The 27,917-nt window shown below is 33.1% G+C and overlaps 1 protein-coding gene across 1 annotated transcript in view; it reads left to right on the top strand.

Moving 5' to 3' along the window:
- Positions 1-24,997, top strand: part of LOC134843909 (vesicle-associated membrane protein 7-like) — a 29,517-nt gene extending 4,520 nt beyond the window's left edge. Inside the window, exons 2-5 of the mRNA XM_063860249.1 lie at positions 11,017-11,113; positions 14,867-14,968; positions 18,721-18,870; positions 24,756-24,997. Coding sequence (XP_063716319.1) covers positions 11,017-11,113; positions 14,867-14,968; positions 18,721-18,870; positions 24,756-24,911 — 505 coding nt within the window. The 3' untranslated portion in view covers positions 24,912-24,997. The remainder of the gene's footprint in view (positions 1-11,016; positions 11,114-14,866; positions 14,969-18,720; positions 18,871-24,755) is intronic.
- Positions 24,998-27,917: the final 2,920 nt, after the last annotated feature.

The raw sequence follows: 27,917 nt of genomic DNA, 5'->3' as shown, positions 1-27,917 counted from the left end.
TTATAAGATGTCGCAGGTCAGCGGCGTACTCTGGACACCATGGCACAAACACCATTCCTCCGGTGGGTACACTTGGGCCGTGGAATTTGGAGGGATTGCTCCCCACATCTGCCGCCGAGGTCTTGTGACCGGAAGGCATACACAATGGCAGACCTAAAGTAGTGTTGCAACAAATGTTCAAATCAACATTTCGAACGTTTGACACGAACATTCGAACGTTCATTCGAATGTTGAACTTCCCAGAGCAGCAATTTTTTTCCACAAAAAAAACTGGAACCTTCGCAAAAAAGTAATCGAAATATTCAATTTCGAGTCACGTAGTTAACAAATTCCAATTATCACACATGGTTAGCAGCAGCTATAATTCACTTCAATCATTTTGAACTGAATTAAACAAAAGCCGATGCGATTTTGATCCTTCTTCAACCAATTACCGAGCAGCATGTGTGAATTGCAATTATTCACACTCACATGACATTTTTGTTCTAGAATAATCTATATTCGAATGATGAAATCAGCATTCGAACGTCAATCTTGCGAATGAACCTTCGAACTATTGTTGCAACACTACGCTAAAGCTTCGTCCTGTTGAAGAATACAACCATTGGGAAACAGTATGGATGTATAAGGAAGAAACTATGATGGATTTTAACAAAACTTTGGACCACTCATTGTTGGTGCTCCTCTTTTATTTTTAAGTGAAACACGTCATGCTAAGAGCACCCCATATCATAATTTTTTCGCATATTTTGGTACCGCATTGTTGGTGTTTTCCATTTTGTGAATACCATATAGTTAACTAACTTATTTCGATAAAGTTAGACGCTTTTTTCAACAGTTGTCCAAACATTGTCAAACGGAAACAACAGTATTTTCTTCGACACATCTTTGAGTTGTTTGTCTTTCGCTGTAAATAACTTTGTTCACAGGATCTTAAATTGTAGAGGAGCTCAACTTCTATCCAAGTTGCGTTTTTAACAGGTTTTTCAGTAGGTCTGGGTCTAAAGCTAAAATAGTTTTCAGCTTTTAATAGGCTTTATGAATTTCGTTTCAATTTTTGTCGGCTCATTTGCCGGATGTTTTATTTTAGTAACTTTTTAAAAAGTTTTTGAGACACTTTTTTGATTTGATTTGAAGACGGTAAACGTAGTGAAGTGTTTTTTATTTTGTTTTTTTTTACACGCGAAATATTTACCGTTTGAAAAGACAAAGTTTTGAATTGGTTTTTGAAAAAAATGAGTTAGTTTTCAGTTTTTTTTCGGTGCATTTTTTCTGATTTGTTTGTTTGCTTTTCAGTGTGTGCAATTGCTTTCAAGCAGCATCTTAGCGTCTCGAATAGATTTAGAAAATTTCAGTTTAAATCTCTTCAAGGTGATGGCACAAAGTAGCATTTTAATTACTAAAATTGTCCAAAAAAAAAAAAACGTTCCGGAAAGTTTTTGGCTGCTATTTTGACTTGACTGTTCTATCTACCAAGGTCTTTGGCGAATGATGCCAAAGATTCAAGATGGTTGTGGTTTGGTTGAAGGTTTTTGAAATGCTTTTTTTCTTAATTGTTTTTTCCATTTGGGCGTCTTCTATTGTTATCTATTGGAAAAATTCGCTGTAGCATTGAAAATTGCATAGCATTTGTTCTCTGCTTTATTTGTTCTGGCTAGTGTTTGGTATCTATTAAACTTCCGTATTTGAGTTGTTAGTATTTAAGACTCTTAATCTCTTAGTCGCATTTTCGAATCTCAGAGGTATCCGATTTTTTTTTAAGTTCGAGGCTTATTTCTAATTTTTTATTGCCTTTTTAGATATACTTTTTGTTGTGTTCTCGCTAACTCCACCTCTGTGTAACTGCTTATGCTTCTAATGGTCATGCGGTTTCTTTGCTTCCAAAATTCTTAGCAAAGTTTCTTAAAGATCTTGATTTTTTGACAAAAATTCAATTTTTTTTAACTCATTTTCATCTGTTAGTTGTGAGAAGGAACTGAATGTAGTTTGTGTAGCAGGAATCCTTGTTTGTCGTTGGTAAAGTGCTTTTCTAAAAATATGGCAAAAAGAAATTGCAAAAAGAAGTTTTCAGCTTACGATTTCTTCAACAGAATTCATTTAATTATTTCCCTTTTCGCATGAGAGAGATAATTTTTCGAACTTTAAAGTTAATTTTAATTTTGTAAAGTGGTGAGAAGCGCTGCTCTGCCTGATTGTTCACGTTTTCAATTGTTACACTAGCCATCCGCATAGTGTTTTGTAACGAATCTTTTTTTTCTACCCTAACTCGCAAATAAAAGTGTTCACTATTTGAAAATTTCACTGTAGCATTGGAAATTGCTTAGCATCTGTTCTCTGCTTTATTTGTGGCTGGTGTTTGCTGCCCATCAAGTGTCTGTGGTTAGCGTGCGAGACTCTTAGTTTCTAGTTCGCATGTTTGAATCTCAGACGTAGCCGATACTTTACTAATTCGAGGCTTATTTTTAATTTTTCTTATTGTATTTTTTGAGCTGCTTTTTGTCGTGTTTTTGTCTGTGTTTGCGAACTGAAGCTTTGCCTTTGTGTAGAAATTTTGATAATACTTATTCTTAATTAAATCGATGTGACGCCCTTAACAATTAAAAGACAAGAAAATGGCATCGTTCTTTTTGCCACCATTTATCTATACTGTATTTAAATGCGTGTGATTGCTATCTCCCATGTTTAAGCATAATAAATTTGCATGTTAAAGGAAATTTTTTTTTCACATCTAAGCTGTATCATATATTGCCTGTATGCTTAAGAAAACTCTTCGATAAAGTTTCCGCAAGGTCATTAGTTTTTCGGTATTTTTGTTCGGGGTCAAATTAACTCTGTCCGTCTGTATACCTGCTTTTTCATTCAATTTGATTATTTCTGTCCACAGTGCGCATTAATTTACCCGTCTCCTGATTTTTTAACTTTCAATTTGGTTTTGACGATTCAGTTCAAAATATCACTACTGTCAAAAGTTTGTATCCTATCTTTCTTTCTCTCTATCTTTGAATTAGTTTCTATCGTCCGTTTTCTATCTTTTTTATCTATCTCTCTTTTTGTCTTTTTTTTAAATCTTTTTCTATTTTTCACGATCCTTCTTTTCGATCTTAGTTTAAATTTTTTTTCTATATTTTTTTCTATCTTTCCTTTTCTATCTTTCTTTTTCTATCTTTCTTTTTCGATATTTTTTTCTATCTTGTCTTTTTTATCTTTTCTTTTTCCAGCTTTTTTCTACCTTTTCTTTTCTATCTTTTCATTTTCTACCTTTTTTTCACCTGTTTCTTAATCTTTTTTTTTTAATCATTCTTTTTCGATCTTAATTTTCATATATTTTTTTTCTATTTTTTTCCTTCTTTCTTTTTCGATCTTCTCTTTTTTGATATTTTCTTTTTCTATCTTTTCTTTTTTATCTCTGTTTTTTCATCTTTCTTTTCGATCCTAAATTTTATCTTTTTTTTTCAATATTTTTTTCATCTGTCTATCTTTCTTTTTCTATCTCTCTTTTTTATCCTTCTTTTTCTATCTTCCTTTTTTGATATTTCTTTTTCGATTTTTCTTATTCGATCTTTTTTTTCGATCTTTCTTTTTCGATTTTTATTTTTCGATCTATCTTTGTCGATCTTAATTTTTTTATTTTCTTAAATCTTTTTCATCTGTCTATCTTTCTTTTTCGATCTTTCTTTTTTGATCTTCCTTTTCAATCTGTTTTTTCGATATTTCTTATTCCATCGTTCTTATTCGATGTTTCTTTTTAGACATATCTGTTTAGATCCTAATTTTTATCCTTTTTCAAATCTTTTTCATCTTTTTTCTATTTTTTTTTGTCTTTCTTTTGCCATCTTTCTTTCTCCATCTTTTCTTTTTCGATCTTTTTTTATATCTTTTCTTTTTTTGTCACTGTTTTTCGATCTTTCTTTTCAATCCTCAATTTTATCTTTTTTTTCTATCTTTTTCCATCGTTCTTTTTCTATCTTTTCATTTTTTTGTCTGTGTTTTTCGATCTTTTTTTTCAATCCTTAATGTTATCTTTTTTTTATCTTTTCTTTTTTCTTCTATCTTTCTTTCTCCATCTTTCTTTGTCGACCTTTTCTGTTTCGATCTTTTCTTTTTCTTTCGTTTTTTTTTCTGTTTTTCAATCTTTCTTTTCGATCCCAAATTTTATCTTTTTTTTTCCATCTGTCTATCTTTCTTATTTCATCTTTCTTATTCGATCTATCTTTCTCGATCTTAATTTTTATGTTTTTAAAAATCTTTTTCATCTTTTTTCTATCTTTTTCATCTTTCTTTTTCGATCTTTTCTTTTTTGATATTTTCTTTTTTATCTTTTTTTTTTTCTATCTTATTTTGCATATTTTTTTTCTATCTTCCTTTTTTGATCTTTCTTTTTCGATCTTTTCTTTTTTGATATTTTCTTTTTCTATCTTCCTTTTTCGATCTTTCTTTTCGATCCTAAATTTTATCTTTTTTTTTCATCTTTTTTTTCATCTGTCTATCTTTCTTTTTTTATCTTTCTTTTTCTATCTTCCTTTTTTGATCTTTCTTTTTCGATTTTTCTTATTCGATCTTTCTTATTCGATCTTTTTTCCGATCTTTCTTATTCAATGTTTCTTTTTCGACCTATCTGTTTTAATCTTTTTTTTCTATCTTTTTTATCTTTCTTTTTCTATCTTTTCTTTTTTTTCTATCTAGTCTTTTTTTATCTTTTCTTTTTCTAACATTTTTTCGGTTTAAAATGTGCATGCTAGGTTTTTAAATAACCGAGTCGTTTTTTGCGTCTGTATGTTAAAATTTATTTTTCTCAACCTTGCTTGTAAGTTTCATGAATATTATAAATGATGTAATTCGATTGAAATCATCGCTTCACAATGATTTACCACCACGAATTTTCGAACCACCTCCCTTTCCAATTTCCCTATCTTAGTCAGAAAGTAATTAAGGGAGTTTTATTGTAGCCCGATTGTTTTTGATTGGCTTAGGTAATCGATTTTCATAAGAATTGTGAAGATGTTTTAGAATTTTTGAGAAGAAGAATTTTTCAATCTTTTATCATTTTCTCTGGTAAATAGATGAATGAAGACTTTCATTATTATTGAACTAAAAGTTTTATTTATAAACTTATCGAATGAAATCCAAAGAAGTTCTTTAATATTTCCCCTTCAATTAATTTATGACTTATTTTTTTGAGTAATTTTTATTAGAGTATTGCCGTATAATTTTGCATCCTAAATAATGGGAAACTCCGCTACCCCCTCTGTCTTAAAAAATATTTACTCCAATTTTTTGGTTTGCAAGTTTGATAGGTTTTTGTCCAATACTTAGGTAGGACCAATCTTTGATATTTTGACTGACAGCAACCAGGTGTATGCTGCACTTCTGCACTCTTGTAGTGCCTTTTTACGAGTCATGAATGTAGTGAATACTCTTATATAGGTCTTGGTGATTTTTTTCAGAAAGTCTTTAAATTTGTTCAGGGTGAAATTGAATTTTTCGCGGTTTGACTTTCGATTTCTTTTTAAGCTCAGTTCATTTCCTTTTTAAAAGGAAGGCAAAATCCACGATCGCACTATCGGGCATTCAAAGTGTAAGAGTCACGACAAACATGATCAACTTCTAGTTTCGATAGTGGAATTTAATTCCCAGATTTCTCAGCGAAATAAAAAATTTACGTATTGATCCAATTTTCTCAATTTGGGTTAATTTTATCAGAAAAGTGTCCATCACAACTTGTTTAGACGTTCCCAAAAGCTTTAAGACTATGTTTTTTTGAAATCTGAAGTTTTGCTTGCATAAAACAAGTCACTAAATGTGAAGTCAGTGTTTTTTTTCTGTTTCCTTGCGTTCATGACTCCAACTGTCTGTTGGCTATGTTTGTATTCGTCTTTTCTTTTCCTTCGTGAGCAGATTGCAAATTGCACGATTTATTGAATACTTTTCCTAGACTAAGTGAGAACGCTCTATATTTGGAATTCGCTAATAAATCTTACCATATATCATTTAAATCTGTAATTAGACCACGCCAAAAATGTGATTAAAGTAAGAACCAATGTCTGGGGACCAAAACGCGAATTCCATTGATTATATTTCGCATTTTATGAGAGATAATTTGTGTTTTATAAGGTTAAACTTAAAGACTGTATGGCACTACAGTTATCCTGTGTCGTTGAACTGAATTCTGAAGAGGTGTCTACATAAAATCTTATGAACTAATTGCGCGAGGAAAAAAATGAACTAAAATACATAAGAATTTATCAATTACTTGATTCACAATACTAGATTACAAAATAGCCCTTTTGTTTACATGAAATGAGACTTGGAAGACTATTTCCAAGCGAATAAAACAAGCGAGTAGGCGTTTTTATAGGTTAAAACTTTTGGATCAATCGTACAATCCCCCTTCAATCGATTTAGGGGGAGATAAAACACCAATTTTTCAGAAATTGACTTGACGAGGGCAAAAAAATGGTGTAATTAGTAAAAAAAAATCAATCGATAACAATTATGATTAATATTCTGCGCTATTAACTGAGTTAAATATCTATTCAGTTTCAAAAATTTTCTCCAGCAGTATAATCAGCGCGCTTGTTCGAAATGAATATTTTATGCTGAATTATTTCTATGGTAGGTCACTTAGGGGAGGCGATTGTACTGTTGATCCAAATTTTTTATTTATTCAAAACATAATCCGAAATGAAGTTTTTTATTTTTTTTTGTTGATATTTCGAAGGCAAATGTTGTCGATTATGCCTATATTTCAACGTTTTTGTCTATTTCCTTTCATTACACCCACGCACAAAAATGACATTACACCACGCGTCGGAACTTCGTGCTATTTTTTTCAATCGATGTGATTAAAAAACAACCAAAAAAGTACACGGTCTATTTTGATTGATACATGTCTCTAAAATGATCAGTGTTCTTTGACCAGTTTTCGAGACGCCGTAAAAAGTAAGATAGAGTTTTTAGTTTGAACAGGGACCGTCTGGTATTAGTTTTTAGTTAGTTTGGCAAAATTTTAAAAAGTTGAACTTGCATCTGAGTTTCGATGGTAGTTTTTACGGAAATTCTAAACTTATTATTAAGTGTGTCTAAATTTAACTAGGATGTAGGATGAATTAAGGTAATATTTAACTTTGGGGTTGGCTGATTTTATGAAAATACAGGCCCCTCGGAGAAATGCTGTATAGATTTTTGTGATATATCTTATTGAAGCGCCTTTAATCGTGATTCCAGCTGCAATGGAAAATTTCAATAACGTTTTCTGTTGTTAAAAATACTAATCGGCGTGTTTTTTGCTTAATGGATTTTGTTCTTTTCTTTCTTCTGATGATTTTTGTTTGGTGATGCGTAGTAAATAGACCAGACTATTATTGCTTAGCATCTTATTGTTCACACAAGCAAAGCTTATGTGATAGTATGAACTCTCTTTTTTTTTGCAACCTAAGTCGCAAATATTAGTGTTCATACTGAAAGTGTTCATTTTAATCAATAACCAGCTATCAAGTACAGCCAATGCGAAGGATGCTAACACAGAATATTATATTACAAGTACCACTTTAGCTTCAAGGTATCATGTATGTAGCGTAGAGGTAGTGAAGGAGACCCTCAACAAAGTAAGAGGGTTCAAACCTGGACAGGGTCGGATGTTTTTAATGAATTTTTTCGTATACAAGTTAAAATGCGTACGCTCTATAAATTGAGGCATGTTAGTTGGTAAATTTTTTTCTCAAATTGACTGGTACTGCTAATGCGTCATAATTGGCGTGCGTCACTTAAGAAATTTTGTAGACTTAAAGTCTTACTCATTCAGTTTTTCCCAGTAGCGTTATCGGTCATATTTTTGCTTGTGTATGCGAAGTGCAACTGCGCCTCTGTGTTTAATAATTGTTGAATGGGGTTTAGAAAATAAGACGAAAAGCAAATTAGACGATCAGAAAGTAACTGAATTTATGCAAGTTGCGTGAAAATTGCTTACAGGCTTAAATTAACTTTTGGTTGAGTAAACACCAAATTTTTGAGTTCGAACCACAAATCAGATTATTAATGTCAGAAGTGTATAATTTATGTATTTCAAGAATGTACTGTACTGTTTTTCGATAAAATGGTTTATAATTAATTTACAAATATTTTTGATCGGTATTATGGTAATTACCCTTGCAATAGCAAGGTTTTTGCAATCGGGTTAGACTTTTTTCCCGTAAACAACTTTGTCCAAAAATTTCAGCATGCAATGCTTGCAGTACACGACATACATGCAGTATGTGCGTCTTATATTTGCGCTCATTGGTCTATTACTCTCTTTGTGCATCCTTCTTAGTGTCACTCAAATAAATTTGCAGCTGAAAATTTTTACATGATATTTCTTTGGTATTTGTTTGAATTTTCGCCTTCGTTGCTTTCGGTTTACTTTTTGTCGGCTTAGTTTCCGCTTTGTTTGTATCATCCGACTAAATCGCTTATTTGAATTTTATTTTTTTTTAAACAATATAGTTGCTTTTAGTGTTCTGATTTACCTGTGCTGTTTCCTTGTAAGTTTTTTATACCTTGACATCGTACATCGTATATTTCTTTTTTTAATTGAAAACTTTTTTTCTGCCCATATGATTTTTGCCTATATTTAATCGTCCTTGTGACCTACTTTTGAGTTGTTTCAATGGAAACATATTTTTTTGCTCATCTGTTGATTGAACAAAATGCTAAACGTGTCCCTTATTCATCGCATTTGTTTTTTTTTCTGCTTGATAGGTTTCGGCTTATATTACATCTTAACTTCTTATTAGTCTTAACTTTTTCAATTTTTTTTATTTTCGTTTTTGGGCGTCTTACTTTTCGGGCTATATCATATCGGTTGAGTGTCTCACTGTTTTTTTTTGAAGAGCAAATAATGTTTTTTGAGTGTTTTGAGGGCGACTTAACTCTTAATTCTTGTTGTTTCTTTGGCTCAAAAAGTGTTTCGCCAAAAAATTTGTTGCCGCTTGGTAAATTGTGAAATTAGCATTGGAAGATAATTTACCAAGCGGCAACAAATTTTTTGGCGAAACACTTTTTGAGCCGATGAAACAACAAGAATTAAGAGTTAAGTCGCCCTCAAAACACTCAAAAAACATTATTTGCTCTTCAAACAAAACAGTGAGACACTCAACCGATATGATATAGCCCGAAAAGTAAGACCCCCAAAAACGAAAATAAAAAAAATTGAAAAAGTTAAGACTAATAAGAAGTTAAGATGTAATATAAGCCGATATTATGTATAATGTAATAATATAAAATGTCGACAAAAAACTACATCTATCATAATGAATAAGGCTACTTTTGAAAGAAAACCATACCGATAAAAAAGAATGTGAAATTAGCATTGGAAGATATTCTTTTTTATCGGTATGGTTTTCTTTCAAAAGTAGCCTTATTCATTATGATAGATGTAGTTTTTTGTCGACATTTTCGTTTTTTTTTTGTATTGTATCTGAGTATAGTTTTATTGTGTCAGTTCATTTTATTGGCCCAGTTCTTGTCTAAATTTGCAAAAAGTAATCGTCTATATTCAGTTAATTTACAACCAAATTTCAACCATTTTGCGGAACAATCGCTGCTCTAAGGGCACCCAATTTGTTGTCTTCTCAAATCGCCGAATGCGAAGGATACATCATTAGCATTTTAATTGCAAATGAATACAAGGGTAGTCGGTTACTATGGAAGTGGCACAGAATGTTCCGACCATAGTCGTAAAAAAAATACAACAGTTTTTTTAAATTAGTATCGTTTTTTTTTCGGCGTGGTGGATTAGGTATATTAGATACAAAAAACGAAGGATTATGTATTTTCGACAGCCATACTAAAATAAGCAAAATGAAGTACAATTTTTGTCGAAAAATTACTAGAAAAACGATGAAAAATTAAAAATTATTTTTCAAAAATTTTTCAAGTTTTTTGCAATTTTTTGAATTTTTGAAACTTATGATTGCAAAAAGGCGTTAACATACAAAAAAGTAAACTAACGTTACCCAAGTAAAATTATGTTTTTACGTTTTGAATTGGGCTATTATAAGCTTTTAAGCCATAATAAGACTGCCCACTCGCTTTATTCGCTCGAAATAAAACGAAAAATTTCAAACCAGTTTTTCTCGACATTGGCAAAATTTTTTGTAAGTTTATTTATGTGGTTCGAATTACAACTGTAAGTGCTTTAATATGATATATCACTCAACCCAGTCGGATGATTATTTGTGGTACCTGATTTTGCGTGTAAAACAATAAGTAGAAAAAAACTAAAACACACCCGAATACAAAGTTCCTCTCCATTTTCAATGGTCGGAACAACAAGGATAGCCGGTTAATTTGCAAGTAGCACATAATTTTCCGACCATATTTTTAAAAAATATAAAAGAGACAGTCATAGTAAAAATAGCAAATTGGACAAAATGTTTTGTAGATAAATGACTAAAAAAAAATTTTTCTAAAAAGTTTCTGATTTTCAAAATGGCGTTAATAACTCCAAAAGTTAACTCTACCTGCGTATAACTCAGTGTTTTAAGGCTGAAGTTAAGCATTAATAAGCTATTGTAAGCCTCTTTGCTCGCTTCAGTTGCTCGAAATTGAAGCAAAACTCGAAAATTTAAACCAGTTTTTCTCAATGCTGGGAATACTTATTGAAACTTTTTTTAATGTCGTTTGAATTACGACTGAAAGGGCTTCAATCTGGTATATCACTCGACCCATTCCGATGATCATTTGTGCTGCCTGATTTTGCGTGGAAAACGAAAAAACTAAAACACACCCGAATACTAAGTTTCTTCCCGTTTTCAATGTCGGAACAGACTGATTTAGCTTTTTGTTTCATAAGCTAATTATCTGAGACTACGTGCATTTCATCCATTTTTTTTTACTTGTTTGTATTTAAATACCAAACGGAAATTTTTGTGATGTGAGAAAACAGTATTTCAATGTTTTGAAAATGTATTCTTTTAAATGATCTTGGGTTTAAAAAGAATTTGAAATGTGGTTGTCTTCATAATTTGTGTGTTTTAGTGTCCTGTTCCACACAATTCTGCACGACGATGTGCTCTACCTCGTAATATCTGATCTGGAGTCAGGCTACGTCACACCGTACAACTTCTTAACCGAGGCAAGTTTATTGTAGTGGCTCATTTCGAGTTTTAAATCCCCTTCGTAAGGCTATAACGAAGTTGCCTAAACTTGGTCAAACCAAAGTTTGCGCGGAAAGCGTTGTTCTGATTTGTCCACTTGTTCACGCTGGCCTGTTTTAATGTGATTTATATCAACAGAATACAATATAACCGGAATCTTCCAAATCGTATTTTGCCATAAAATGAAGGGTGGAACTGGAAAAGAGCCATAATGTTTGTAGAATTCAATTTTCATTTTTTTTTGTATTCGGTACATTCGGACAACTAAAAACAAGGACTTACCGGGAACTTCTTCCACCAAAAACAAATTTCAGAACTGCCAGACAGAATTCAGAACAAAAAACCGTAGCTATTATGCAAAATTGCTAAGTTGGTTTAAGATTTCTCAAATTGCGAACTGCCATTTTATATGAAGCTCCCGGCTTTGTTGCCGTTAATCACGCTGTGTTCTCAGCATTCTTGACGCCTGCTATAATGATACCATATACAGTTAATGAATACAAATCATATCAATCCGCAGTATAACAACTTGCTTGCTGTCGATGCTTGGAAGCAAATAGTTGGTCGGCGCTTTTCCTTGTTAAGAGTCGATGAACGTATGACAGACTCTCATAGAGGTCGTGATTTTTTTCGGAAAAGTTGAAATAATCTTATTACTACAGAAGTGCGTTGATACATAGTAATAAGTAGTAATTATAGTAAAGGATTTGTCAAAAGGGGGAATCATTCCGACAGATCTCAAATGCGTGTTCGCGTACTCTGGATGGTTGGACCTATACCACTGCGACATTGTGGTTAGTATCCCCGCTCATTTATCTCGAGGAATTGCAATTCACCTAGAAAGGGAATAGATGTTTCTGCATATGTTTGCATCCAGATCTCAGTGCCAATCTATGGAAGTTCCCATCGGTTGTAAATAGTGAGAGGTCCTTGTCTGCTTAAACCAATATTTGATCTGTTTAAATTAAGCGGCCCAATATCGAATTAGGGGTTGCGAATTTGGCCTCCAATTTTGAAAGCCCGAATCATTTTAGTTAACGAGATAAGACGATTTTTGAGATTTTTTCAGAAATTTCAAATAACAAAATAATCTTTTATATATTTAAATGCGGGCTTCACTATCTCGCCATGTTTAAGCTTTTTCAGCGTATTATTTTTGCATGCTTAAGCTGTATCGTATATTGCAATGGTTAAGATTTTTTTTTTCGATTTTCCAATTTGATTTTATTGGTTATTTTATTGAGTTTAAATTAAGCAGCCCAATATCGAATTAGGAGTTCCGAATTTGGCCTCCAATTTTGAATGCCCGAATCATCTTAGTTAACGAGATAAGACGATTTTTGAGATTTTTTTCAGAAATTTCAAATAACAAAAAAATTTTAAAATTGTGAGGTTCCCAACTCTGTAGTTGGGTGCTGTCAGATTACTCTAAGGAGTTATAAATCTTGCCTCCAAATATGACTGTTCAAATCATTGTAGTTTTCGAGATATGACGTTTTTTGTGATTTTTTTCAAACAATTTTCAGAAAACTTATATTAAATTTTTTTTCGCAAAATCTGAAATTCCCAACCCTGTAGTTGGGTCCTGTCAGAGTATTCTCAAAGATTGTGAATCTTGCCTTGACTGCTCAATTCGTTGCAGTTTTCGAGATATGATATTTTTGTGATTTTTTCAAAAATTTTCAGAAAACTTAAATTATGATTAGTTTTTAAATTCTGAAATTCGCAACCCTGTAGTTGGGTGCTGTCAGAGTATTCTCAAAGATTGTGAATCTTGCCTCCAAATATGACTGCTCAATTCTTTGTAGTTTTCGAGATATGACGTTTTTTCAAAAAATTTTCAGAAAACTTATATTAGTTTTTTTTCGTAAAATCTGAAATTCCCAATCCTATAGTTGGGTCCTGTCGGGTGGCATCTCCATGAGCAAATACTATTCGTCAACGTTTTAAACTAAGATCATAACGACAAAAGGACCGCAGAATTGCTTCAAATATCACAAAAAAAACTAAAATAGAAAAAAAATATGTTTGTTTTTGTGTTGTCTAACAATCAAAATAAAATTAGCAAAAATACTATAACAAGGGATTGGAAATTATCATAACATACTTAGAAAATGTTCGTTGGCACAAATATATATGTCTCTTCTTTTATGAAAAAACGAGTCCAAAGATTCATTGGTAGTTGTTAACGCTGCAAGAAGAATATTTTTATCTAACTGTAAGAACTTATTATACAAAATCCTATTTTCCTTTTTTCTTGTAGTAAGCTTATTTCGGCTGCTAATTTTTTTTCTCGTTTTGCCTGTTTTGATAGTATCTGTTATCTCCTGTTAACTTATGTATTAATAAAGTTTTTATTGCCACAAGATCGTTTTCTAATTTAAACTATGTAGCTTTAGTGTATCCCAAGAATTTTTTTTTCATTTCTTAAAAATCACCCGAATATTTTTTCAGGTAAAATGGAGGGTTTTTGATTGGGATGGAATCCTTAATGGTATAATGCTCCTGTACCCTCAACCGTTCATTCAAATTATTACAAATAGTTTGCAAGTCGCTCACTTTTTCTTCAAGTTCACTGTTACCGGATACCAATTTGTATGCCATCAGCAGCAACGCCTCTCTCACATTCTTATCCGTAACCTGATTGATGCTATCATTCATCTGCTGTGGAATATCCATGATGTAAAGAAAAACCTTTTTAATACAATAACTTATTATAATTGAATCCAATGATTTTCTCTTTTTGTTAATTCAAACAACGTAACTTAAGTTTAAAATCGGCCGTTCAAATTTTTTAGAAAGAAAATTTGCTTCTGAAGGTCATGAAAAAGTGCAACTGTTTGTCAGCTATGTTCCATTCTATCGTCTCTATGTTTCATTCTATCGTCCTCGTTGTTTCATTCTATCGTACAGTAAACTCTGCGAACTACTGTTCGTCAGAAAGAATAATTTTTCTGAAGAAAAACCGCATCTATCACAATTTTTTGCGTCACTTTTTCGAATGTCGGATCAATGAAAGAGGAAATGCAATGAAAGAGGATCTGTTTTTTTTAACTGCATGGGCTCTTGTGTTAACCTATGGAGATAGTTTTAGCATCGTTGAATGTTTCTGTACTGTTTGTTCAAAGTTTAATTTAAACATTGTGATAAGCCTTTATGTTATTGCCAGGTAATGAAATGGTGTTCTGGTTATCTAAAAAATTTAAGGAACTCTACTAAAAAAATTTTAAGGGTACCAAAATGCATATCCTATATTGCATACAGTTTCTGAGATATTTTATGCACGCAACAGTATTCAACCACGAAAACTGATTCTTGAGAGTATTAAGTGCGATTATTAAATTTTTGTCAAGATGAAGTACTTGTGTACTGTTTCCCCGTAGCATCTTGTGTCACCAATTTTTTACCATCAAGACTTTTTCCATCATAACATAATTATTGGGGTATTTTTCATACAATCTTGCAGTATCCAATTTCAAATTGATACAAAAATAATATTCTTGAATTGCAAACAGCCCTTCAAAACATGAAAATTCGTAAATATTGATTTTATCGGGGGGAATCAGTGCGTATTTGAATGTTAAGAGTCTCCAGTAATATTATTTAAATGTCATGTATTCAAGTAGGGCTAATATAATGGATTCTGATATGGTAATATTAGCTGAAGCAGACAATACAGTTTTAATTTAATAAGAAGCCCACTTGCGCGGAAAAATACGCTTTTGTTTCAGGTGAAGAGGCGGTTTTGCTCCACCAGTTTGATTGTGCGTGCCAGTTCAGCCGGCCCCTTTGCTTTTACTCGAGAGTTCCAGCCGGTTCTACATCAGTTGATGGTAAATGACCTGGAAATTTGTTTATTTAGCCCGCTCATCCCATTTGAAAACAAATTGGAAGCAAACAAATAATATTTTGATCTCTATTTATGGTTTTGTCACTAAGTTCCGATTTACACCAGTGCTTTTTTTCTCGTATTTGTACATTGTTTACGATAGTTTTTTGTTTCTAGATATCTGATGATGTCAGTTTTGACGAATTCGTTTTTAAAAGTCGATGAATGTAGTTTTTTTTTTGAATGATATTTTTTTTGTTTTCAGGAAAAATCACGTTTTTGCAAAAAGTCCTAAAAATTTTTTCGTTTGATTTTTTTTGGGGTTTGAGTTTTGATTTCTTTTGAAGTTCACTTCGTTTTCTTTGTTGATAGGAAGGCAAAGTCCACTATCGAACAGCAAAAGTGCAAAGATCGCAAAAAACGTGGTCGTCTTCTAATTTCAAAAGTGATTGTAATTTTCAGATTTCCAAGCCGAGTTAAATACCTATGGATCCAGTTTTCTAAAATTGGTTTAGTTTTATCAAAAAAGCATCAAAAATTGTTCTTGAAACTCAAAAAGCTTTAAGGGCGTATATATCTTTCAAAAAACAATTCAGTTTTTTTCCTGTTTACTTGCGTTCACGTTCATTGACTATTTTCCAACTGTCTATTGGCAATGTTTTAACATTGATCCTGTTTTTTGTTACCCGGCACACAAATAAAATGGACAAAATATTTTCAATTTATTCAAAGTTTTTGCCTCCATTTTTTCGACCTTAAATGTGTCAATAATTCTACAAGGCGACCAACTTACAAAATAGAGTCGCGAATTTATTGCTATTTCTCAGACATCATCGAAATATCTGAACGATTTTTCCACACAAGCAACTGATTAACTGATTAATGTAGTAATATTTTCTCGAACTTAATAAAAATTGATCGATCGTAGCTATCAAACAGTAGAGTAGACTAATGAAGAGGTAATCAATTTTAGACTCAGTTGCCATTTAATTATTGATTGATTGATTTGGAAAAATATTGTCTGTCGGAAAGTGTGCACCAGGACATCACGTGCATGATAAAATGCTAACAAACGAAAAGACCCATTTTCCTTATAGATCTTTTCTATCTATAATAGAAAAGATCTTTATAGATCTTTTCCTTATAGATCTTTTCCAGTTAGAGAAAATTAATGAGAGCTGTATTTCTAAATTTTGTGTTAAGCACTGCGAAGCGGGTGTATTAATACGAAACTTCTTTTTTTTTCCACCTAAGTCGCAATTATTGGTGCCACTTTTGGGGCTGCTTTCAAGCTTTTTCATAGCATGGGCTTTGGCATTCGAATAGAAATAAATCAACACAGTTGATGCTTTTTAATTCATCAATTGAACCGAAAAAAGTGATTTGTATCAAACAGCATAACAATAATGAAATCTCGATCGATTTCAGAAATCTCGAACTCAATATATCTCGCAATTTTTGGAAATGCATAGTTTATACATAATGTGGGTTTATGCTTTGCAATTTGTTACATGCAAAGTTATTGTGGATGCCTTCAGTTTGTTTTGATCTAATTTATTACTTGCAAAGTTGAGTTTATTTGTATTTGGTGCCACTTTTGCTGAATTGCATTGGCAATTTGTTAGCATATGTAGCTGCTTAATTCGTGACTAGTGTTTGTCGGTTGTTAAGTTTGAGTGGATAGTGCATGAGACTCAAAATCACTTGATTGCAGTAGTTTGCAGATCAAATCCTAGACCTAGCCGAGTTTTTGCTTATTCGAGGCTTATTTCTATTTTTTCGTATTGTACATTTTTCTAGAGCTGCTTTTTGGCCGTGTTATCGCAAGTGTTTCCGAAGTGCAGCTTCGCCTCTATGTGAATCGTTGCTTATGCAGCGAGTTAATCCGGCTCCAGACTCCAAATTGAAAGCATTCCAAATTGTACCATCGATAACGAGTTGCTGTGCAAGTAGCACATTTTGTTCCGACCATATTTTTTTTAAAAAATCAATAGAAAAAAAGTTTTTCAAATAACTTTGTGTTTTGTGTTTGATGTGATGATAGAGTCTAATTGAAGACGTAAAATTTCAATATTAGAGAAAGTTACGGACTTTTGACAACGGTTTTTTACATAAAAAAAATATAAAGTATAAAATTTTTTGTAGAACTTTTTGTTGATTCGTTCTAAATTTTTTATTGCCTTGAAGGCGCTAAATGAATGCTCGGTAACTAGTTGCTGTTTGATAAAAGCAGTTTTTTGAATAAATATTCGGATCGGGTTTTTTTCATTTATTTTTTTAAACGCTTTTCAAAATTTTCTCATTTCTCTCAAAAAAATCGTTTTCTCAAAAATTACTCCACCGATTTTCAAACAAAGTGATATAAATGGAAAAGTTGACCACTCACTTATGGGCTTGCATTATGTTGTCACTTTTAGCTTACCCCTTCTCTACAGTCTTCAGAAAAGTCTATGCGGGGAATATTTTAACCAAACTGTTGGAATTTTTTTTTGTTTTCTTGAACACGACCCTCCGAAATCTGAGGTTTTGGGGTTCAATATAAAGAGCGTGTTCGTGGACGCTTCCCTGCATAAGCAGTTACACACAATTTTTTTTACACAAAAAGTTATGGACCTCAAAAATGTCAATCTCTAGATTTTGACATTTTTTTAAACCTGGCTTTTCTCAAAAACTACACTCCCAATTCTGAGATTTTGAATTCATAAGAAAACATAGGTTGTGCGAAGCTAACCTCTATAAGCGGCTACGCCGAAATTGTTTCTTTCGAAAGTTTTGATCCCCGGAAAAACTACCCTCCCTATTCTGAGATTTTGAATTCCAAAGAAAAGATTGTTTTGGGTGAAGCTCAATTTTCGAACATTTGATTTTAACGATTTCATCCGGCATCAGTACAACAAATTCAAAATTAATCAAACAGGTGCACCTTTAGCTCGGCCCCTATTTTTTGAAAAATTTTTAATGTCGTTCGGGTCACGACTGAAAGGGCTTTCATATGATATACGACGCGACCCGTTCCGATGGTTGTACCTGATTGTGCGTGGAAAAAATAAGAAAGAACTGAAACATCCGAATACAAAGTTCCTCTCCATTTTCAATGGTCGGAACAATAAATCAAGCAAGTTGGTCCTAATAATGTATTACTAGACGCGAAATATATCTTTGATGTGCTTGATTTTGCGTAAAACTGTTCAGTCGTTCAAAGGCCTGATACGCATAGTCTTGTTTACCCAAGCAAAGTTGCGTGATAGTATGACCCTTTTTTCCCAACCTAAGTTGCAAATAATATCATCTCTTTAACTATATTTTTTCCTTGGTACCTAGCAACGAATATCCACCCGCTTTTAAGGAATAATTGTTATACGTTATACGGTATACGGTCAGTCATTATACGGAAATTTGTGTACAGTAAAAGCAGTAGGATGGTAATAGAAGAGTTGCAGTGCCAGGTTGAATTTTAGCTAAAATTGTATCAAAAATTTGAAAATAGTTAGCCGGACATCTAACCAGGTAGTATTACGCGCGAAATTTTTGGTGCTTTCATTTATGCTGCATGGCTCTTTACTAAGCCTATCGTCGATGCGCAAAAACGTTCGAAGCATGTGCAGGGTTTTCACAGATTCGCATAAGAAGGATATGCCAGATGATTTTGAATGTCAATTAGGATAGCTTCTGAAAACGAAAAGTAACTACGCTTATCTGGGCTAAAGCATCTTCTGCTTTAAAAACGTTTGATTTTGAAATAATATCACTGTTCAGATGGAAGCCTCCTCTGGAAACGTGTTTGCCGATCTGAACTCACAAGTGGACGACGTGAAGAATGTCATGAATGAGAACATCGAGAAGCTGCTGCAGAGAGGGGAAACGCTGGACGACCTTTTGAGGAACACACAGAATCTCGAAATTGAGGCAAGTAGTAGATGACAGCTCCACAAAAGCATATAATTGATGAGACATGACGATTTGCAGTGATGTGAGGGAAGTATGCGCTAGGCTTTGCAGTAAATTCTGCCAGAACATAGATTTTGAATCGTTTGTATTGTATGAAGTTTCTCAAATGATTTTTATCGTCTTCCCAGTTAGATCATCGTCAGACTCACGTGAAATCTAATGAAATCTTTGTCGGGTTTTCTTAGTTCTCGTATTTTATTTTTTTACCCTTAAGATAAGCAAGAGTATTGCAATCGGGTACAAGACTTTTTTCCCGTAAATAACTTTGTTCACAGAAAGGTCAAATTAGAAATGGTAAATTTGAGTTCAGTTCATAATGTTTCAAATTTTGTAGCGCTCCCGGCACACAGCCTGGAGGTTGCAAATACGCCTGGGACGGCAAAGGTTCTGAATTCGAATCTGACAGGACTTGTGTTTTTTAAACAGGAAATATTGCGTTTCAAAAAAAGTTGTCGGCTGATTATTTGTCTGATTATATTTTGTCGGCCTAATAAAATTTTCTTGCTGTTCGCAATTAAAATTGTAATTGCTTTAAATGTTCTGTTTTATTTCTTCTGTTAGTATTTTTACTAACGTCGACTTCGTATATATATATATATATATATATATATATATATATATATATATATATTTTGCTTAAAACATAAGTCAAAATCGTTTGAGACAGAATAATGTTTTAAAGCAAAAGAAAATATATATACGAAGTCGACGTTAGTAAAAATACTAACAGAAGAAATAAAACAGAAAATTTAAAGAAATTACAATTTTAATTGCGAGCAGCAAGAAAATCTTAATAAGCCGACAAAACATAAGCAGACAAATAATCAGCCGACAACTTTTTTTGAAACGGAATATTTCAGATCCTGTCAGGTTTGAACTCAGGAATCGAACTCACTAAGCCGATAAAACATAAACGGAAATAGTTTGAGACAGAATAAAACTTTTATCGGCGTAGTGAGCTAATTTTGAGTTCTTTTCAGAGAAACATAATTTTATGCTCTCTTCTGGATTGCACAAAGCGTCATATCGGCTTAATGGCATTATATTGCGTCTTTCGACGAGCAAAGAAAGTATGTGTATGCGTATGTATATTTTGAGAGTTGGGGGGACTTTTTATTAGTCTTCAATTGTTTAAGTTTGTTTTCGGCTTTTTTCGTTTTTTTTTCCGGCTGAATAGCCTGAATGATATCGTCTTAGTGGCTTTTTATTGTTTCATTTGACAGTGTAATAAAGTTTTTTTGTGTGTTTTTGGGGAGTAGGGGGCTTATAAGTTTTGAGGAGGTAGGGGACTTTTTATAATCTTAAATCTAGTTGACTATTTTCGTCTTAAATGGTTTCTGCTGAGGTATTTTCGGCTTTGTAACCGCTTTTAAGCTGTTTTCTTTCGATGCTAATTTCATATTTTACTGTCTGGGCATTTTTCTTTTTCAAAATCAGCCCTATTCCTTTTGATCGATCTAGTTTTTCCGACTTAGCGGCTTTCTTCGTTTGTATCGCAAGTGATGCGGAGCTCAGCTTCGCCTCTGTGTTATAATTGTTACAAAGGGAGCTCATAAATATTGTTTGTTATCATACGAATCCACTTTTGGAACCAAATTCGAACAGTTTTTAAAAATTTCCGCGCTGATTTTTTGCACTCCGTTTCTTTTTGGTGATTCAAAATAGCATTAGATACAGCCGCTTAGTTACCGCTTGCAATTATCCGTGTATTTATGGCAGAGTTGGCTCCATATACTAGTTTTAAGGCAAGATGCTCTCAATCAGCTGGTAACTGGTTGTTTCAATCACGATTTCGATGGTTTTTGCCCGTTTCAAGTACTGTTTTAAATGCGATAATGGATGAAATGACTTCTTACTGATTTGGGTCTTCAGTTTGACTCTTGATTTTCTTAATACGCTTTTAAAAGTTCATTTGCTTAATGGGAATCAATTTGCGCTCTCCAGTATTATGCATTACTTATTCAGTTGGTGCTCACATGAGATTGAGGTATTCAGACCAATTATTTGTTTCTACAATTGCGAGAGCAAGTGTCTTGTAATCGGGAACTAGACTTGTTACGGCAATCATTCTGACAAGTCTGCCAGAAATTAAACTTGCTCATTCACTGAATCATAACAGCAGCCAGTTCACGGTCGGAATTTCGTTTGTACGCTCAAATGTTGTCGCCTTAGGTGGCGCATCACGGATTTTTCTTGTGCTGTAAGCAGGGGTGGATCTGGCTCAACGATATTTTTTTGGCTCAACTGCTGTCGATTTTTGGTTTTGTATCCGCTTCGTAAGTTTTTTTCCGTTGCTAATTTAATTTGCCAGTGTGTTGCTTGTTATATGTATTTTCTCATATATTTTTTTTCAGTATGAATGAATTAATATTGATTGCGGGAAAAATTGAATGGCCAGATTTTTGTTTTTCTGCTTAATTGTTGTCGGCTTAGGTGGCAGATCACGGATTTTTTTTTGTGCTGTAAGCAGGGGTTGATCTAGGATTTTCTGAAAGATTTGAAACTTTTTTGTCGATTTTTTATAGGTTGACTAAATTGGGTTTCCGAGCTCGCCCAAAGCACTAAAAAGGCTATTTTGGTCAAATTTTCTTCGCCGCAGGCCAAATTTTGAAAAAACAAACCAAAAAAGTGACATTTTGAAAAAACAGGTGGAAAAAGAGGCCAAAAACAGGCAAATTTTCGAAAAAACAGACCAAACAAGTGGTTTCTGCTGAGGTATTTTTGGCTTGTAAGTGCTTGTAAGTTTTCTTTCGATGCTTATTGCACATTCTACTGTCTGTGCATCTTTCTTTTTTTAAAACTAGCCTTATTCATTTTGATGGGACAAAGTTATTACGCTAGCGAGCAATTAATGGGACAAAGTAATTACGCTGACGAGCAGCTAGTGTTTTAGAGCGAACATTATTTTTTTCTAACCTAACCCGCAAATAAGTGCGCATTGAAGGTGCTCATTTGTGTGCCTTTTTGCTAAAATCACGATCTGTAGCATTGGAAATTTCAAAGCATCTGTTCTCGGCTTTATTTGTGGCTAGTGTTTGTGATGGACTGAACGTCCGTGGCTAAGTGGTTAGTGCATGAGACTCGTAATTTGTAGATTGCAGTAGGGCGTAGACTCGAGTCTGACACGTCGCAGAATTTTTTGCTAATTCGAGGCTTATTTTTACTTTTTCTTTGCTAAGAGAAGCTTCGCCTCGAGGAGAAGCTTTACCTTTGTGTGCAATTTTTGCTAGATCAATTTTTTCTGGCAATTTAGCGACTTTTGTCTCAATTTGTCTGCTATTTTGTCATGCTATCTTTGTGTTTTATCCCAAGTGGTGATAAGCTCTGCATGTCCTACGTGTAAGGTTTTGTTTTGTTCCGACCAGTGAAAGTGGGGAGGAACTTTGTCTTCGGGTGTTTTTTGTTTTTTTTTCTGCGCAGGTTTTTGTACTACGAAAAAGTATCAAAAGTGTCACGGGCAAATGGTCAAAAGATATATCGTTTTCAAGCCCTTTCAGCCGTAGTTTGAACGTTCTCAGAAGGTTTCTCAGCTTCGAGTTTTTTTTATAAAAAAGAAGCTTTCATTTGAGCGGTAAACGTTAAGTTTTAATCCCGGAAAACTGGGTATTGAAGCTTCATTTAGCGCTTTCTTGGTTTCAAAAATTGTTTAAACAAGAATCATAAAAATACTCAGTGAAAAGTATACGACATATTTTTTTTGTTTTGTTAATAATTTTTAAGTCAACTGGAATTGATTATCGCTAGTGTTCTAACTTTTTGTCTAGTTCTGCTAATCACGTCACGCTCAAAAATCACAAATTGGAAAAAAAATGGTTGCTGTGCTATTTGTACAGTAAATGGCTACCCTTGTTGTTTTTCAATATCGTTTTAGTGAGTTGCATTTTTTGGAAAGCTCCATATTGTCTGTACGATTAGATTGGTTCATTAATTGGTTTTTCTTCAAATAACAGCAGTCTAATGCTCATAGCGTTGTTCATTTTTTTTTCAAAAGGTCATATACCTTTAAGTTAGTTTTTCATTTTCGGCCCCTGAGTTTTAGTAGTAAAGGGTTAGAGATGTTTATTGCAAGTCGTGCGAATTTTCGTTTTGCCAGCGTTACTCTTGCGACCACATGCAGGATGCGATCCGTTTCTGAACGTTGTCTGTTTGAAATTTTCTCTCGACTGATTGTTATTTTTCTACAGTTTGGTTCATTTTTGTATGCTGACTTATGCGCTGCAGATTTATGATTAATTGACAAGTTTAAGCATCGATGAACACAGTGAAGACACTTACATAGGTCGTTTGGAATTTTTTTTTTTCAGTAAAAAATCTTGAAATGCTCTGATAAGTACCGAAGTGAACTCAAACTTTTTCCTTTTTAGTGCTACTAGTCATATATGCACTTTTCAATTTCATTTGGTGAAAGGACGGCAATTTACATTCTGTAACTACGAGATTGGAAAAGGCACAAAAATATGAGTGACTTCCAGTTACGAAAGTGGATTTGTTTTAAGAGTCGATGAACGTAGTGCAGACTCTTATATTGCTCGTGGTCATTTAAAGTCGATGATCGTATTTCAGACTCTTATTTAGGTCGCGGGGATTCTTTTGTGTTTTTTTAGAAGTCGTAAAATGTGTTCAGGCTCAAATTCACTTTTTTGCGGTTTGATTTTTTCTTTCATTTCAGTTCATTTCCTTTGTTAAAAAAAGGCAAACTCCACTATTGAAAGAGCCGAAGTGTAAAAGTGCACAAGAAACTTGATCGACTTCTAATTTCGAAAGTAGAAATTAACTTTCAAGTGTCACAGCGAAATAAAAAAATTACCTATCGATTCAGTTTTCTCAAATTGGGTCCGTTTTATTGAAAGAGAGCCGGTCATACTTTGTTCTAGAAATTCAAAGAGCTTCGAGGGTATCTATTTTTTTCGTCGAATTTCGAAAGTTGAGATTTTTGCAAAAAAAAACAAGCCAGTATATTTTGTTTAATTGCGTTCATTGAATCTTTTCCAACTGTCTGTTGGCTACAATTTTTTCAAGAAAAGGCCCAAAATTTGTTCAGGCTCAATTTTACTATTTCACAGTTTGACTTTTGATTTTTATTTTATAAGTTCATTTCTTTTGTTTAAAGGAAGGCAAACGCCACTCTCGGACAGAAAAAAAATTAAAAGTCACGAAAAACTTCGAAAGTGGAATTTCTTTTTCAGATTTCCCAGCGAAATAAAACTTTCACCTATCGATCCAGTTTTGAGTTGATTTAATATAAAGAAAATCTCAATGATTAATTGATCTTGAAATTTAAAGAAACTTTAAGGCCATTTAATTTTTCCTTGAATCATTTTTATTCGGTTTCCTTGCGTTCATTGATCCAGGTATCTCGATTTGGGCGAATTTTATTTAAAAAGTGACAATCAAAATTTGATCTAGAAATTCAATGAGTACTTTGCCCTATTGTTTTTTCTTGGAAATTCGAAAATTGAGATTTTTTCGAGTTTTAAATCAGTAGTTTGTTTTACAACTCATTAACAACTTTGTTGGCTATGTTTAGATTAACCTCCTATGTTTACGAATAAACGTTTTATCGATTGATCCAATTTTTTCTGGATAATTTTTATGAAACGAGTGTCATGTTTTAAATATTCTTGAAACGTTTTAAAGATTCTTGAAACTTTATGAAACGAGAGATTTTAGTCCATTTTTTCTGAAACACGGAAGTTGAAAAATTGTCACAAAATTTTTGATTTTTTTTCTAGTTATTGACTAGCTTCATACATAATCTCCGTATGTCAGTGACTTTTTCATACTGTTTCATATCTGTGCAAAGTGTTAAAAACACGTTTGTGTGATTGGAATTTTTTTTTCAGGGTAATGCGTTTCGGACGAAAACGAGACGAGTGAAGAACAGGTTCTGGTGGGAGAATGTCAAGATGTGGATTGTGCTGGCATTCGTCATCGTGACAGTTGTCACACTTACCACCCTATTTTTCACGTGTGTTATCAAAATAGGACCCAACTGCTAGTATGGTTCGGTCTGGCACGTAATTAGGGGGGTTTCAAAATTTGAAAATCGTGACATTCCAGCAATAGTTTGCTTAGTTTAAAGGATATTAGTTGACTAAAAAGTTTCATCTGTTCAAACATTCTGTTCTGAGAATAGCATCTCCCTGGTTTAGCTGATCCGAACCATATGCTTACATACCTATCCAAATTGATTAATTATGCATTCTTAATCGATCACTGCTCTTAAGTTGAAAATTGTTAGAAGTATGTTTAAAGCTGTTGGCTATCAAAATTTTCGTATTGATCAATTGTGGCTTTGTAGGTTATTAGCAGTCATGCTTTGAGTTGAATGTTAGGTTTTATTATTGAAGTTATGGGCCAGTATCTGAAATAGTACATCCATTTTCAAGCGGCTCAAAAAAATAAAATCAAATTTAAGTTCACATCAGGTTCATTTAACATTTTGAAGTTGAGGCGATTATTAGTGCTTGGAATGATTGCAATTTGCTAATGATTGGCCTAAATGGTGCGAATGTCATGGAACCAGGGATTATAAGTTCAATTCATTAGTTCAGATTTGATAAGTTTACATATCTTGAATAGTTTAGATGGATTGGATTACCATTAATACTTTAGAAACTCAAGCGTGCTCTGTTTTGTATCAAAGTTCTATTTTGTAACTTTTTTGGTGTCTTTTTACTTAACCTACCCAAAACCTTTTATTGGTTGACTTCAGGCACAATTTTTCTGGATATTGCATTTAGGAGAATTAGACAGGTATAGAAAAATGTACCTAATTGACTGTATTAGAAGTCGAAGACTTTATTCAAGCTAAAATCTTTGACCTGGCGCTGCATTTTATTTTTGTGTTTCTAGATGAAATTCTTGGGTAGTTCAAGTTAAATACCCGTTTTATCTGCAATACACCGAGTATTAAAGAGTATTAATTTGTTTGTAAATTTGATTGACTCTTTCTTGTTTGTAAAAGTTTATTTAATAATTGCAAAAATTTAAATTTGAAAATATACTTTGATGTAATTTTGTTTTGATTTTACAAGGACTGCTTTCTTTGCCCTAACTCCAAGCACTGTTTATTTAAAGTTTCAGAAAGCAAGTGTCTTTTAATCGGGAACTAGACGATTTTTTCCCGTAAACAGCTTTGCACTTGCTTTAATATTGAACCTAAACAACTTACCGGTTTCTTCTCACTTGGCATGGAGGTAACGCGGTTGCTTTTGCACCCTAAGATTTCGGATTTGAGTCCCGGCAGGGCCTTGTTCTTTTTTCAGTACATATGAAATTGAAAGTTTTTAGTTTTGGTTTCTTCAAACTTTTCATTTATTTTGGACTTGGTGGTTCTCCATTTTTGTCTACTAGCTTGCAATGATGTTTTTATGTGTTTTTACTATCAATCATTACGGCACTAGTGATCAGCAAGGGTGTTGCAATCGGGTACTAGTTTTAAACCAAAAAAATGTTCATCGCAAAATGGTGAGTTTAGAAGGAATTTTAAATTTTACTACTGACATGCTCATATAGTTGGTAACTAGGTGAATTTCTTTTCATGTAGTAGTTATTTTTGAAAATTACCTGAAATATTTTGATTTTTTTTGGATTCATGGTGTTCATTCAAGCTTATGTTGGCTCAAATCCCATTTTTCAATTACAATTTATAATATCTGGTTCGGTTTTTATCGTTCATCAATTTGTAAGTTTACCAAGTCTGATTCGGATTAATTTGATTTGTTTTTTATTTCGATGAAACAGTTTCGGTTTCTGTTATATCGGGTTTATATATGTTATATTGCGAATTCGAGGGCAATTTATATCCTCAATCTGTTATGTTGCCAGTACCTATGAGTCGTAGAAACTGGTAATTTTTAATGATAACTTCTTTGTTAACGGGGTTCAACCCATAATTTGACGCCTTAGTTCCCAATGCTTTTTAAGGCTGTTATAACATGATTGGATTCAGTCATTATCCGATACAAATATGAAGTTTTTGTAGGTGTAGTTTTTTCACCGCGGTTTAGGTGTACTTTAGCGAACGGGTCTTGTACTGTTAGATAGTATCATGGTAGTTGAGACTCTTGTTCTCTGTAGTTCCGGGGGTTTTTATATTATCTTTTTTTCCGGCTCAACTTGTGTTTGCTCATAGATTGTAGGCTTTGTTCCGCTTTGTTTTTGCTCCGTTGCTAATTTCAATTTCAAAGATCTTGCTCGGCATATTTTTCTTGAAATTCTCTTTAATAAAAACAATATAACAAAATTTATGCAAAAATTTTCATTTCTAGGACACTATATGACCAATATATGACGTAATTAGGGAGATTTCAAAATTGTGAAATTCAAGCTATAGTTTGCTTAGCTTAAAGGATATTGGTTGACTAAAAAGTTTCATCTGTTCAAACATTCTGTTCTGAGAATAGCATCTCCCTGGTTTAGCTGATCCGAACCATATGAATACATACCTACCCAACTTGATTATTTATGCATTCTTAATCGATCACTGCTCTTCAGTTGAAAATTTGAAGTATGTTTAAAGCTGTTGGCTATCAAACTTTTCTTATTGATCAATTGTGGCTTTGTAGGTTATTAGCAGTCATGCTTTGATTTGAATGTTAGGTTTTATTATTGAAGTTATGGGCCAGTATCTGAAATAGTACATCCGTTTTCAAGCGGCTCAAAAAACTAAAATCAAATTGAAGTTCACATCAGGTTCATTTAACATTTTGAAATTGAGGTCATTATTAGTGCTTGGAATGGTTGCAATTTGCTAATGATTGGCCTAAATGGTGCGAATGTCATGGAACCAGGGATTATAAGGTTGATTCATCAGTTAGATTTGATAAGTTTTTACATCTTGTATAGTTTAGATGGATTGGATTACCATTATTACTTTAGAAACTCAAGCGTGCTCTGTTTTGTATCAAAGTTCTGTTTTCTAGTTCGATTGTTTAAAGTTTGACTTTTCTCGAGAATTACCTTCCCACATCTGAGGTTTTGGGTTGAATCAAAGTAGCGGT

This window comes from Symsagittifera roscoffensis, chromosome 4 (assembly GCF_963678635.1).
Source record: "Symsagittifera roscoffensis chromosome 4, txSymRosc1.1, whole genome shotgun sequence".
Lineage (NCBI taxonomy): Eukaryota > Metazoa > Xenacoelomorpha > Acoela > Convolutidae > Symsagittifera > Symsagittifera roscoffensis.
This window is presented reverse-complemented; position numbering and strand designations above follow the sequence as displayed.